The following is a 12,300-nucleotide window of genomic DNA, read 5'->3' as shown; positions in this document are numbered from 1 at the left end:
TGATGTCATTTCAGAAATCCATCCATCACTATTTCCAGCGAGAGCTCCATGAACAGACTGCTACACGTTAATGTCTGTTTTCCGGGTGGCCCATCTGGGGCTCTGAGGCTGGGCTCGGCACCAGGCTGGCTCCACGTAAGGGCCACCGTCGCCTCTTACGCGCGGAGAAGACATGAGCACGTGAGGCGGCTCCTGGGAAGCCTGAGGTCTCAGCGGACCACCCTCGGGCCACCCCGCCCCCCCCCCCCCCCCCGCCCCGCCCCGCCCCGCCAGCTAACGTGGCTCCCGCACCGCCCCCCTGCACCAGCCACAAGGGGGAGCCGGCTTGAGAAAGTACATTCATCCAAATGCAACCCAGGTCTAAAGGGATCAGGAAGGAGCGTGGGAACAAACAGGAGGGGAGGGATTTCCCTGGTGGTCCAGTGGTTAGGACTCCGCGCTTCCACTGCAGGGGGCACGAGTTCAATCCCTGGTCGGGGAACTAAGATCCCACGTGCTGCACAGGGTGGCCAAAAAATACAAAAACAAAAAACAAAACGAAACAAACAAAAGAAAAACCCCAGAAAACCAGGAGAGGAGAGGCCATTTCATCCATCCCGAGGCCACACAGGACGGATTGCTGGCTGTCTGCAGTGATCCCTCCCATAGCACATATCTCTCTTCCATCAGCAGGAGACACAAGAGCCCAGTATACTCAAACACCGTCTCCTTTGACTTCTGTGACAGCATAACCAACAGGGACATTCCTGCTGCTACCCAAACATAAAACACTTCCCTTCAAAAAATCAAAATGCCATGACAACAGCCAACGAATATTCCCCACGGTCCTTGATTTGTTCCCTGAAGAAGCGACAGGAGCTGGTGTGGAGCAGAGGCGGTCAGGGCTGGCCTCCCCCCGGACGGCCGTTCCCCCTGGAAAGCTCGGATGGAATGACACTTCTGACCTAGACCTCAGTACCCACAGGGCAGCGTCTCGGGTGGGAAGAGGACTGGGTTACGATCTTCCAAGGTGACTCTTCATGCCCAAGAGAAGGAAGTGGCAGGTGGAAGGCTTACCTGCCAAGCACTCAGAAAAAGTAACGGGTCGATGGGCGTCCCTGGCGGGGAAGACCGACCGCCCCCACGGAACACAGGGCAGATGGCACTGGGTCTGGGGTCCACCCGGGGAGCTGGGGTTTGTGTCACGGCTCCGCGTCTGAGGTGAGGCATTCCTGAGCACACACTCATTCCCTGGTTGCTGTTCCGGGCGTGGGCCACCAAAAACACGACTATGGGGGCACTCCCTCTGGAGAGGAGTGGGCAGTGGGAATCAGGGAATTACCTGAGTGTTCCAGATGTGCACACACTTGTCAAAGGAGCCGCTGGCCAAGTGCTTCCCGTCGGGGCTAAAAGCTACACTATAGACTGGTTCCTGGTGTTTGGTGAGCGTGTGGATGCAAACACCCCGCTCCACGTCCCACAGTCGAACTGTAGAATCGAACGAAGCACTGGAAAGACGGGAGATAAAACGTCACCACAACACACGCGGGTTCCCGACTGTTTCCCCAAGACGCGGCACGGACAGCGGGCGCTGCTTTCCCTTCCTGGCTCTTACGTTTCGAGAGACAACAAGCGGGTACACTCTTCCTCTTCTAAACCGTGAACCAGATATACTGAAAACAAAGCCACGGTCGTAAAACAAATCTTCTCCTTTTCTTGGGTGCTGTTACGAGGGAAACAAACTGACATCCACACTCATTTGTCTGTGTGTTTTTCTAAGATATGAATGATATGTACTTTTGTATTCACTACATTTTCTGAAGTGCTCCCACAACTTACCAACACAACATCTATCGTTGCCAACTAAAACAGTGCTGAGAGCCGTATTTGGGGAAATACCAAACCGAGCGAGTACAGAATTAAAATATAATTGCATCCAAATACACTATCGCACTCCTGGGAGCTGCAAATTTCAGTAATTTCCAAATCTGAAAGAAGAGTACACAGCACAAAGACGCTTTACCCGGCGCTCCTTCTCTCTGCAGGGACTTAGAGGCAGCAGCATGTCCCTTTATGCTCGTTAAGTAGAACGATCGCTTACGCTCGTAACGGGTGCCACGTGATACAAAGCACCTTCCAAGTTATAGAGAAAAGAAAGAAGATAGCGTTCTGTACCCTAGACATTTAAGTGGATTTCAGGACAGTTACTTGAAACAAGAGAGTAACAGCCTTCGTGTCTTTCTGGATCGGCCTTTCCGCCAATGTGGGACTTCCGTCCAGTGTCTTCTAAGAGGTGGCCTGGGGTCGGTCCTTTCAGTGACAAGAGTCCTTGCTGCCTGGCGAGGCCGCCCACCCCACAGCTACACAACAAAGACGGAGGGCTCTCCCTCATTTGTAGGAGGGCCATACCACCTGCCACTTCTCCCCACAACCCTGTTCTCTGCACCTATATAGAACCAACCCACTCCTGCTTCCTGGCAGGGAAACATTCCTTGCAAGCCTGGTCTTTCCCAGGCCAAACAGCTAAACACACACCCACGCTCTGCTGGATCACGGTCTCCGGACCCCTAAGTAATCCGGAAATTCAGCCTCAGAATCTCTTTCGTTCGTTTTTCTAAAGGTTCGTGTTAAAATAGCATATTGGGATTGGAACATTATATCGTGCATGGGGTCCAATGAGCACGAGGACAAGTCTGCTGCCTGCAGCCTAAGTGATGTCGTCCTGCGGAGGCCACCGTGGTGACTTACAACCACTCTTCTCAATCCTGGCATCTGACTGACTAGCCACTCCTCTGCCTCCAGTGCTGCTGTCTTGGCGGGAGGGGGGCGCTTACTGTATAAACAGGTCAGATCTGGCTGCGGCTGGGGAGACTTTCTCACCATTCGGCATTCTCGCCCCCTGCAGCTCCAAGCTGGACCAAGTACACCAAGCCCGAGGTCCAAGCCGAATCGTTTCCTTTCTCCATCAGGAAAGCAAAGGGCCGGGGGCCTGGACGTATACTGATTCCTCTCGCCAGCCTCATGGTTAAGACCGTCCTTACCTCAAGTTAGCCATCACGTGATACTTTATGTCTCGGGGCCCTTTCAAAATCAGCCGCCTCGCCATTTACTTTGGAAGGGTGTAAGCACATTTGGAAGACAACTTGGCAATATTTTCTGGGCTCTCTGGATACGAATAACTTTTCCCGGCCACGTTGCTGGCTCGGCCACAGTGAGCACGGTTGCTTTTAGGAACCGAGACCGGGCTGAGGGCTGTCTTCCCTTTACCTTGCTAGCATGATGTTGGAGTTGGGGTTGCTGGTGGCTGGCCCGGTGGGACTCCACTTTATGGTATATATCTCTTTGCTGTGAGCTTGAAGGTCATGAACACACGTATCCTGCTTCATACTCCAGATCTAGAGAACACATTGGGGACAAGGTGAGCAACAACGGCTGCTTCTCCCACCGGGGGAGGTTCTCCACCATCCCTGCTGGGAGCGTTCCTTAGGTTCCCGCCTCTGGGAAGCTCCCGCCCAGCGGGGTGGGCAGCTGGCAGACTGGCCAGCAGAGGGGCCGGCTGAACACTAGGGGGCGCCCATGAGAAAGGCCGCAGGAAGGGCAGGATGAAGCAGGAGGTCACTGCAGGACAGCGACTCGCCATTTGCCAAGTGGGAACAGCGCTCAGAACAGAATATGCAGCTGGGGGAGCAGTGAATGTTAAGACCAGCACTGAGCACAGGGGGTCGTCTGGGGTCAAACGGCTCAGCCTTTTAGAATGCTTTACCTTTAATGTCATGTCATCAGAGCAGGACGCTAGCAACATCCCAGAAGGGTCCCATTTGATGGCATTGACCTCATTCTGAAAGAGAGCAAAGGGTTTGAAAAAGAAAGAAGGGCCTGGGCGCAGTAATGCAACCTTCCAGCAGGGGGAAGGAGCGCACCGTCCTCTCTGCAGAAAGCCTACTGGCATCCACCCTGGATGGGAAAGAACACGCCCCAGGCCGCGCGCGTATGCCCCCTTTCCTTACTCCGCCTAGCTCAGTGATACAAAATGTACAGCCCTAGGCCACACATAACCAGCCAGCCTCGTCTTAGTTCTCTAAGGAAAAAAACAAACAACCACCCACAACTAGGAAGGAAGCCCAATGAATTTACACAGAGTGAGGGCAGCACGTAAAACCAGGAAGACCAGTAGTTATTTTAAAGCTCACTCGGAAAGCCATCTTCCTGCTCACTCTTGATACAACAGCTACCCGCTCTGTCTAAATCTGTCAGGACATGTCTCTTTTGGTGCTGAGTGGAGGGGGAGGAAACATAAAGAAGCAAGGTTCCCAGAGGGGTAAACCCAGGCCCAAGACGATGTGACCTGAACACACACACGCAGACGAGCACACGTCACCTGGCCATTTCCAGAGCAAACAGCCAAGTAAACAGAACGCTGTAACTCGGCCCATATGGAAAGCTCTAGCAGGCGGGCCAGTGTGCGAAGGGGACGGGGGGGAGGCGCAGAAAGGAACAAGGCCGCAGGCGGCCTTCCGGTTCTGGGGGCCAGGGGACCTCGAGGCTAAATCCTGGAGGACGAGGCATATGCTCCCGTGGGCAAGGGAGCCACCTGCAGCTGAGTGGAGGCGGGGAACGATGTGCCCGGCGGGGTGGGCCGGGGAGAGACGGCGGGAGCCAGCCGCGGGTCTCGGGCCTCCCATTTCTAGTAGGGAGACCGTGGAGCCCCGTCCCGTCCCGTTCCCTCATGCCTGTTGCTGCAGCCTAACAATTAACTCATTTCACACCCATAATTAACTTCCCAATTAATCCCACGCTGCTAAGTGCTCTGGTTTGGATGATAAATGGTAATGGTCACGCTACTTGCTAAGGGCACTGAGTGCTGAACGGTGCGAGACAGGGAGGGATAAGGCTGCGTCTGTGTTCCACGTGGTACCCGTGGTGGAAGGCCCAGAAAAAAGGGAGGGATTGGAGCCTGCAGTACAAGGAGCAGGCCTGTGGGTGAGCCCGGGAGGTCGAGGCAGTCGGACAGAGTGTATGTACACAGGCAAGCGGACCCAGGAGGACACCAAGAGAAGCGGTGCCTGGTGAGAGGTGCGCACCGGGGACAAGGGCAGTGTGGGAGGCTCTGAGCGTAACTGCTGAGAATAGAACCCGAGGGCGCATCTCCAAGGGCCTGCCTGCAAGAGGGAGCTGGTGCCCACTGACTGTCCCCAGTCGAACCCCCTCGCATCTTCCAGGGTGCAAGTGGACTTTCCTCCCCCTCCCTCTGCAGCCCAAGTCACAGTTCCCAGAAAGCACCCAGAAACGGCTCACGGGGTCTCGGGAAGAAATCAGCTCGACTACATTTAGGTCACAGCGTGTGCGGAATGATGGGCTGCAATGAGACCCGTTTAAAGAGCCAGGTGGTGCGATGGCACGAAAGTCCCCAACGGGGCGTACGGCAAGTCACAAAGATTTCCTAGTAAAAGCTCGGGGACGGTCTAGGCGTAGAGGAGAAGTAAGTTTAGGTCAGAAAAATTAAAAAAGAAGGGTCTGTTTATAGCCACGACAAGATGTTAACGGGACAATTGGTCCCTGGGCTCTGAAAGAACCTTCTTTTGGAAGCAGGGACCTGTAGGGACAGATGCTGGAGGAGGTGGGTACTAAGGGAACACGCAAGTGCCAAGCACAATGCAATTTATGTCAGGTAAGTTAGCGGCAAGGGATGCTGTGAGTCAAAGGTGGGGAACAGTGCAGGTGTGAGGTGCTCAAAGCCAGCAGGTCCTCCAGGAGGACTGGGGTAGAGGCGGGGGCGTGGCACACTAGAGGGATCTGCCAGGGAAAGGCTGCGAAGAGCCTCACGGGCTATGCGGGAGGATCTGATGATGCATCCAGAGAACAAAAACGCTAATTTGAAAAGACACACGCACCTCAGTGTTCACAGCAGCGTTATTTACAATAGCCAAGACATGGAAGCAACCTAAGTGTCCATCAATACATGAGTGGATAAGGAAAATGTGGTACACACACACACACACACACACACACACACACACACACATGGAATACTACTCAGACAAGAAAAGAATGCAATTCTGCCACTGGCCAACAACATGAACTTGGAGGGTGTTGTGCTTTGTGAATAAACTAAGTCAGACAAATATCGTACGCTAGCACTTACATGTGGAATCTAAAAAAATACAGCAAACTAGTGAGTATAAGAAAAAAGGAGCAGACTCACAGATACAGAGGACAAGCCAACGGTTATTGCTGGGGAGAGGGAAGGGGGAGGGGCAAGACGGGGGAGGGGATTAAGAGGTACAAACTATTACATATAAAATAGATAAATAGATAAATAAAATAAGCTACAAGGATATATAGTGTACAGCACAGGGAATATACCCAATATTTTACAATAACTATAAACAGATGATAATCCTCAAAAATTTGAATCGCTATGTTGTACACCTGAAACTTATATAATATCATAAATTAACTATACCTCGATTAAAAAAATTAATTAATTAAAAAAAGGAATTCAGTGAGAAGTCAGCTGGTGTCTTGAGTTTCTTGGATTGAATGTTGATGTTTTCCACCAAATTTAGGAAAATTTGGCAAAATCGCCGATTCAAGTAATTTTTCTGTTCTTTTCTTCTCTCTCCATTCCACATATAACGCTAGCGTGCTTCACGCTGTCTTGTAGGTCATTAAGCCTCTATTCATTTGATCAATCTTTTATCAATTCTTCAAATTGGCTAGTTTCTGTGATCTCTCTTCAGGTTTACTAACCTTATTTCTGCAATCTCTCCACCGCCCATTAAGATTTTCACTTCAGACGTTCTCCCTCTCAATTCGGAGATTTCCGCTTGACTGTTTTAAGAACTGTTTTCCTTCCTCTGCTGCCCTTCCAACATCTCAGGTCACTTTTTTTTTTTTTTTTTTTTTACACTGCCTTCCCAGATGGATAACTGGGTTAGCCGATCACCTGAGATAGCCACAACAGCCCAAGGAGCAGTGGGCTGTGCAAGAACCGGTCTGCAGCCACACTATCCTTTAACCCTGGGCAGGGAGGAGCCAGCTCCCAGCTCCCAGCACATTCGCACGAACCTAAGCCCCACAGTCAGAACCCGCACTTACTGTGTGTCCCTGGAACGTTTTGACCGGGCGGTCACAGCCGAGTCTGCAGACGTGGATACACATGTCTGTGCTACACGAAGCAAAGGTAGTGTTGTTCTGCCAATCCACGTCAAGGGCGGGGGCTGTGGAGCAGCAAACGGTCGGGGGGGGGAACATTTGCATTTAGCAGTTGTGCACAGAGCTCAGGTGACTTAGAAGAAGTAACAGCACAGTCAAGATGCCCAAGGACAAGATAAAGCAGCACCCCCAGTGTGAACACAGCCTCTGTCCCCCACAGACCTGAAAGTCTGTCCTTCACATTTGGAGGGATGCCCAGAGGCCTCCGGAGCGAGACCCCGTGACACCTCGGGTGGCATAAGCGCAGTCCCTTGCTCCCCTGGCACAGGTGAGACAGGGTAGGGGAGAAGCACGCCGTCTTCTCCCGCACCTTGCCGCTCCCAGGAATATCAGTGTGCTGGGCTGATTGGATTTGTTTTAGATAGAGAGGAGAGGGAAAAGATTTCATATCCTACGTTCAAGGTATCCGCACTGAGAAAATCTCCCACAGGGACTTCCCTGGTGGTCCAGCGGTTAGGACTCCGTGCTCTCACTGCCGAGGGTCCGGGTTCCGTCCCTGGCTGGGGAACTGAAATCCCGCAGGCCACGTGCCGCGGCCCAAAAAAATCCCCCACCACACAATTAATGCATTCCATCAACTGGAGGATGCTTATTGTTGACAAGGGGACAGCCTGAGGGGACACAAGTGACCTTATGGTGAACACTGCCTCTGGCTCCTGGGCCTTTCTCAGGGACAAGTGGCCCCAAGAGCTCTGTGAGGTTTGGGGGATGGTGACGGCCCTCTTCCCTTCTCCCAACCTCCCCAGAGACTACTCAGCATCTTTGTTCTCTCCACACACTTCCTAGTTTCTGGACAAACAGAGGGTTAAGTCCTGCAAGCCCCTGGTGAGATCTTCATCGACAGCTCGATCCCTAACCATGTCCCACGTGTGTTTCTTACAGGCAGGTCAGCACTGAATCGGGAGAAGAATCCAGCTTCCTCAGGATACGCTAACTCGGACTGCCCCTCCCGTGCTCAGCCTTAAAGTAAGAGGTGCGCCCGTGCACACGCGCCGGCCTTCCACAGCTGCAGGGCTGGATCCCCTTGGCTCCCCTGTCCAGCTCTGTCCCCACAGAGGCTACGGGTGGGAGGACGTGGCCGGGAGGCAGCAGGCTTTTTTAACACCCCAGGGCGTGCATCTCTGCGTGTCACACCCCCTGCAGAGCGGTTCCGCACGGGCCCACGGTTTCTGCTGCATTTCCCACGTGTGCCCAGTGGAACAAAGGAACCGGATCCACTTGGTCAGAAGCATGTTCCCGGGAGCCGGAGAGCGAAGAGCAGAGCCACAGCTGCTCTGCTGCTCTTTACGACACTGCAGGAGCCAAATCACGAATTCCTGGGCTAGCCTCTGCAGTGGGGTGTGCAGTTTGTGCGCCTGGAAGACGGACAACCTGGCGGGCGCTTCGGGGGCTGGTGACCAGCACCTGGCCATTAAGAATCAACGTGCGCTGAACCCCTGCCACCTAAACGGAGGACGCTGTGTACTCAGGTGTCTGGCCCCATTCTGTGTCGATGCTGCTGCCAGGACCCTGCCCTCCCCCCAGGAGCTCACCATCCAGTGTGGGTGGGGACAGGTAACAGGGCTAAGCTATTCTGGGGGTCTGTGTGGCCTCCCTGCCCACACTTGGCCAATGAGGTTTGACCGTCAGCAGCAGTCTAGGTACAGCCAAGCATTACTTCGCTTTTTTTTTTAAAAAAAATTAATTTTGAGATGCTTACAGAATCGCAGGACGCTGCAGAGATGTAATAGAGAGGCCCCACGTTGTACCCTTCCCCCACTGGTGGCATTTTATGCCCGCTACAGTACAACGCCCAGACCCAGAAGGTGAACGCGCGCCACGTATGTGCGGTGCGCCACTGTTGGATCACACGCGCAGGCCTGTGTGACGACCACCGCAGTCAAGATCCAGAACCCTGTTCCATCACCACGAGGACCTCCCTGTGCCACGTTATCAGCACACAAAGCCCTCCCTGGACCACCCCTCAACTCTGGCTCCACATCTAAAATTTCGTCGTTTCGAGAATGTTATGTCAATGGCGTCATCCAGCATGTGACCCTTGCAGACGGGCTTTTTCCACGCGGCAGAACCCCCTTGAGAATCTAACCAAGCCGTTGCGTGTTATCAATAGTCGATTGGTAACTGTTCCTCGTCACTGCTGAGCGGGGGAACGCCGTTAGGCTCTGAGCTGACACCTCCTGCTGTTGGTAAACAGCGGACGCGCCCCACCAGCCCTTCATGGCGAACACCTACGGGGCAAGGCGGTTTCACAGATCAACCCATCAAATGCTAAGGAAAGGTGCCCCTACCGCTCTCCCTGCCTGCGCTTCATCCTGAAAAACAGCACTCTTTCTTTCCTTCCATCCTGGACAGTCTCTACCACACCACTTGTCACTACAAAGCAAGAGCAAACAACACACAGAGCTTCCTGTCCCAGCAATGCGATATGGGTCGACCTCGTGGGCAGCAACACCGCAGGTGAGAAGCTCTCTCACGACACAAGAGACATGGGGTCTGCGGGATGGAAAGCCATCCCACGGACCTTGGGAATGCTCTGGGAATACGAATTTCCGCTGGAAGCCTTGGTACACGAATTCTTAAGATAAAACTGTTAGACGAACCTTACTGATGGCTATTTTGGGCAAATCATTCTCTGAAAAACAGAAGCCAGAGCTCTCTTCATCACAGATATCCCCCACCACGTGAGCACGGAAGTCAGCACACCTGGGGTTCTACGTCTCTGCCCTGTCACTGCATCCGTCCCGACAGCGAAGGTAGGGATGGTCTTGGGATTTATGCCAAACACGATGGAAACCCACCAGACTCACTTGCTTTGGCCTGCAGAGCCTACAGCACAGAAGTCTGACATGGAGACGACACACACAGATCAAAACCTGGAGACTGGGGTGCCGGGGACTGGGGAAAGGGGGAATGGAGAGTGAGTTCTTCATGGGTAAGGGGTCTCCTTATGGGATGACAGAAATGTTGTGCAACTAGACAGTGGTGAATGCTTTGTATATTCCGCCCGCTCCAAACACACACATACACACAGAGACACATACACACACACACACAGACACAAACACACACACAGACACAGACACAGACACAGGTTGGGATGCCAAGCTGCCTGCTCCTGGAGCCCTGTCCATTTCCTCGTGGGGAAATATATTCTATAAAACGTCCACCAACTTCCACATCATCAATGGTATCAGATGAAAGCAACAAGAAAATTCACTGGCAGCCCCAGCAGGTGTCTCCGGTGTGGTGCCAAGGACAGCCGTGGAAGAGATGGGCTGCCTCTCCAGGGTAGCGGGGTGCAAGCTGGCGCCTCCCAGGTCTGCCTCCGTCAGGAGGGAATGGAGTGCCGCGTGGAGTAACAGATGCTGGCGTCCACGCATGTGTCACAGTCGTGTCAAGGCCTTGTCGGGACCTTTCCTCTTAGTCTGCTCCCTGCAGGACCATGTCCCCCGCGTGGAGCCCTCCCTGGGCACGGAGGAGATGCACCGTCTTGGGGAGTCCTCGGGACCAGTCCTCTGGTTCAGACCATCACCAGGCACCCAGAAATACCCAGCAGGAAAGACCCTCTGATCCCCTCCTAAACACTGTCCCAGGGCCACCTGACACAGTAAAATGTTCACCCTGTACACTCAGCGATTCCCTCTCAATGGAGCAGACGCCTCCCGTGAAGGGAAGCGGCACCTACGCCCTGCTGTTGACTTCAAGCCAGCTTCTCCTAACAGTTTATTAGTTTCCACCTCTGTCCTAAGATAAGAGACCACATCTAACAACAGGACTCAGTCACACGGAACATGAAGCATCACGTGGGAATCTGGGAACCTGGACTCCCTAGACCCCTGGCTGCCCCACGTGGCCTGGTGAGGACCCAACACACACACCGACGTGTGCGGTCGAGAACAGCAGCTACACATCCGTGCAGGCAAGACCACTGCAGGCCTGACGCTGCTCCCTGTAGGAAGGCTTGGCGGCAAGGATGGCGTCGGCCCGAGTCTGGGAATTCGGATTTCCCACCATGCCCTAACTGGTAAGAACAGCTTCTGTGCCTCCACCGTCTGTGCAAACACGTGGTTTACACTGAATCCCACGCTCGTCCTGGGAGTGAAGAATTCGGGTGCAGGCGGGCACAGGGTGCCTACGAACCAGAAATGCTGGGCACCAGGCTCTGCTGACTTCACACGACCTTTCACACGCATGATCACCGCTTGCTTCCGGGGGAACCCAGCACGTCCTACGCGACTCCATCAGGAGACAATCTTTGGAAGGTCTGGATCTCGCCCCACGTGCCTTTGCCCTCTGCTGACACGGCTTTGTATCCTTTTAGTGTAATACATCTGAGCTATGAATTCAGCTCCATGCCCTGGGAGTCCTCCTGGGTGAACTGCTGAAGCTGGGCGAGGTCTTAGGGACGCCCCTGACGCAGCGCCCTTGGGGCAGCAACAGAAAGGAGCCCACATCAGTGCTGGGGCTGGTTCGCAGCTTTGTAATGAAGCTTTTGAGCGAACGAGCACCGAGGGTATCTGTATGTTGGAGACCTCAAGAGCAGTGCTTCCTCCTAGGACTCTGAATTATTATTTTTGAATGACGAAGAATAAAAAGGGAAATTAAAAAAAATACTCACCGGAATGAAACGGAAACTGCTGTTTGGCCTCTCCTGTGTGGGCATCCCAAATTATTGTTGTCTGTGCTCCGCAAAAAAAAAAAAAAGTTAGTTACTCTTCTTCTTGCAAAGTTTTCTCTAGAAAAATTTATGATATAAAAAAATGCAGTGAGCCCCTCTTTTTTCTAAAACAGCACTGTCCAATCAACCGTATATAAATAGCATGCAAGTCACACAGGAAGCTTAAAATTCTCAGTCACCACACTAAAAAATTAAAAAAGAAACCAGTAAAACTAATTTTAACAAAATTTATTTCACTCCAGCATGGCGAACATATTATCGTTTCAACGTAAGATCAGTATACTCGTATCAACGAGATATCTGGCATTCTCTTTTTCACCCGTGTCTTTGGAATCCAGGGTGTCTCTCACACACTTAACGGTCCGGAGGGTCGTCCCACTCATGAAGCTGGCCACGTGCGCTGGTTACTCCACCAGACACAGCAGCGG

The 12,300-nt window shown here is 53.0% G+C and overlaps 1 protein-coding gene across 10 annotated transcripts in view; it reads right to left on the bottom strand.

Moving 5' to 3' along the window:
• Nucleotides 1–12,300, bottom strand: part of TBL1X (transducin beta like 1 X-linked) — a 230,767-nt gene that overhangs the window by 4,957 nt on the left and 213,510 nt on the right. For 9 of the 10 annotated variants that reach the window (XM_032619262.1, XM_032619263.1, XM_032619266.1 and 6 more), the window contains 5 exons: nt 11,813–11,873; nt 7,078–7,199; nt 3,743–3,817; nt 3,247–3,374; nt 1,322–1,487 (listed from right to left, as the gene is read on the bottom strand). In XM_032619262.1, the coding sequence (XP_032475153.1) occupies nt 1,322–1,487; nt 3,247–3,374; nt 3,743–3,817; nt 7,078–7,199; nt 11,813–11,873 (552 nt within the window). Of the gene's footprint in view, nt 1–1,321; nt 1,488–1,594; nt 3,375–3,742; nt 3,818–7,077; nt 7,200–11,812; nt 11,874–12,300 lie in introns of all 10 variants that reach the window. The other variant, XR_004347992.1, reaches the window with a different exon arrangement.

Source organism: Phocoena sinus, chromosome X, assembly GCF_008692025.1.
Source record: "Phocoena sinus isolate mPhoSin1 chromosome X, mPhoSin1.pri, whole genome shotgun sequence".
Lineage (NCBI taxonomy): Eukaryota > Metazoa > Chordata > Mammalia > Artiodactyla > Phocoenidae > Phocoena > Phocoena sinus.
This window is presented reverse-complemented; position numbering and strand designations above follow the sequence as displayed.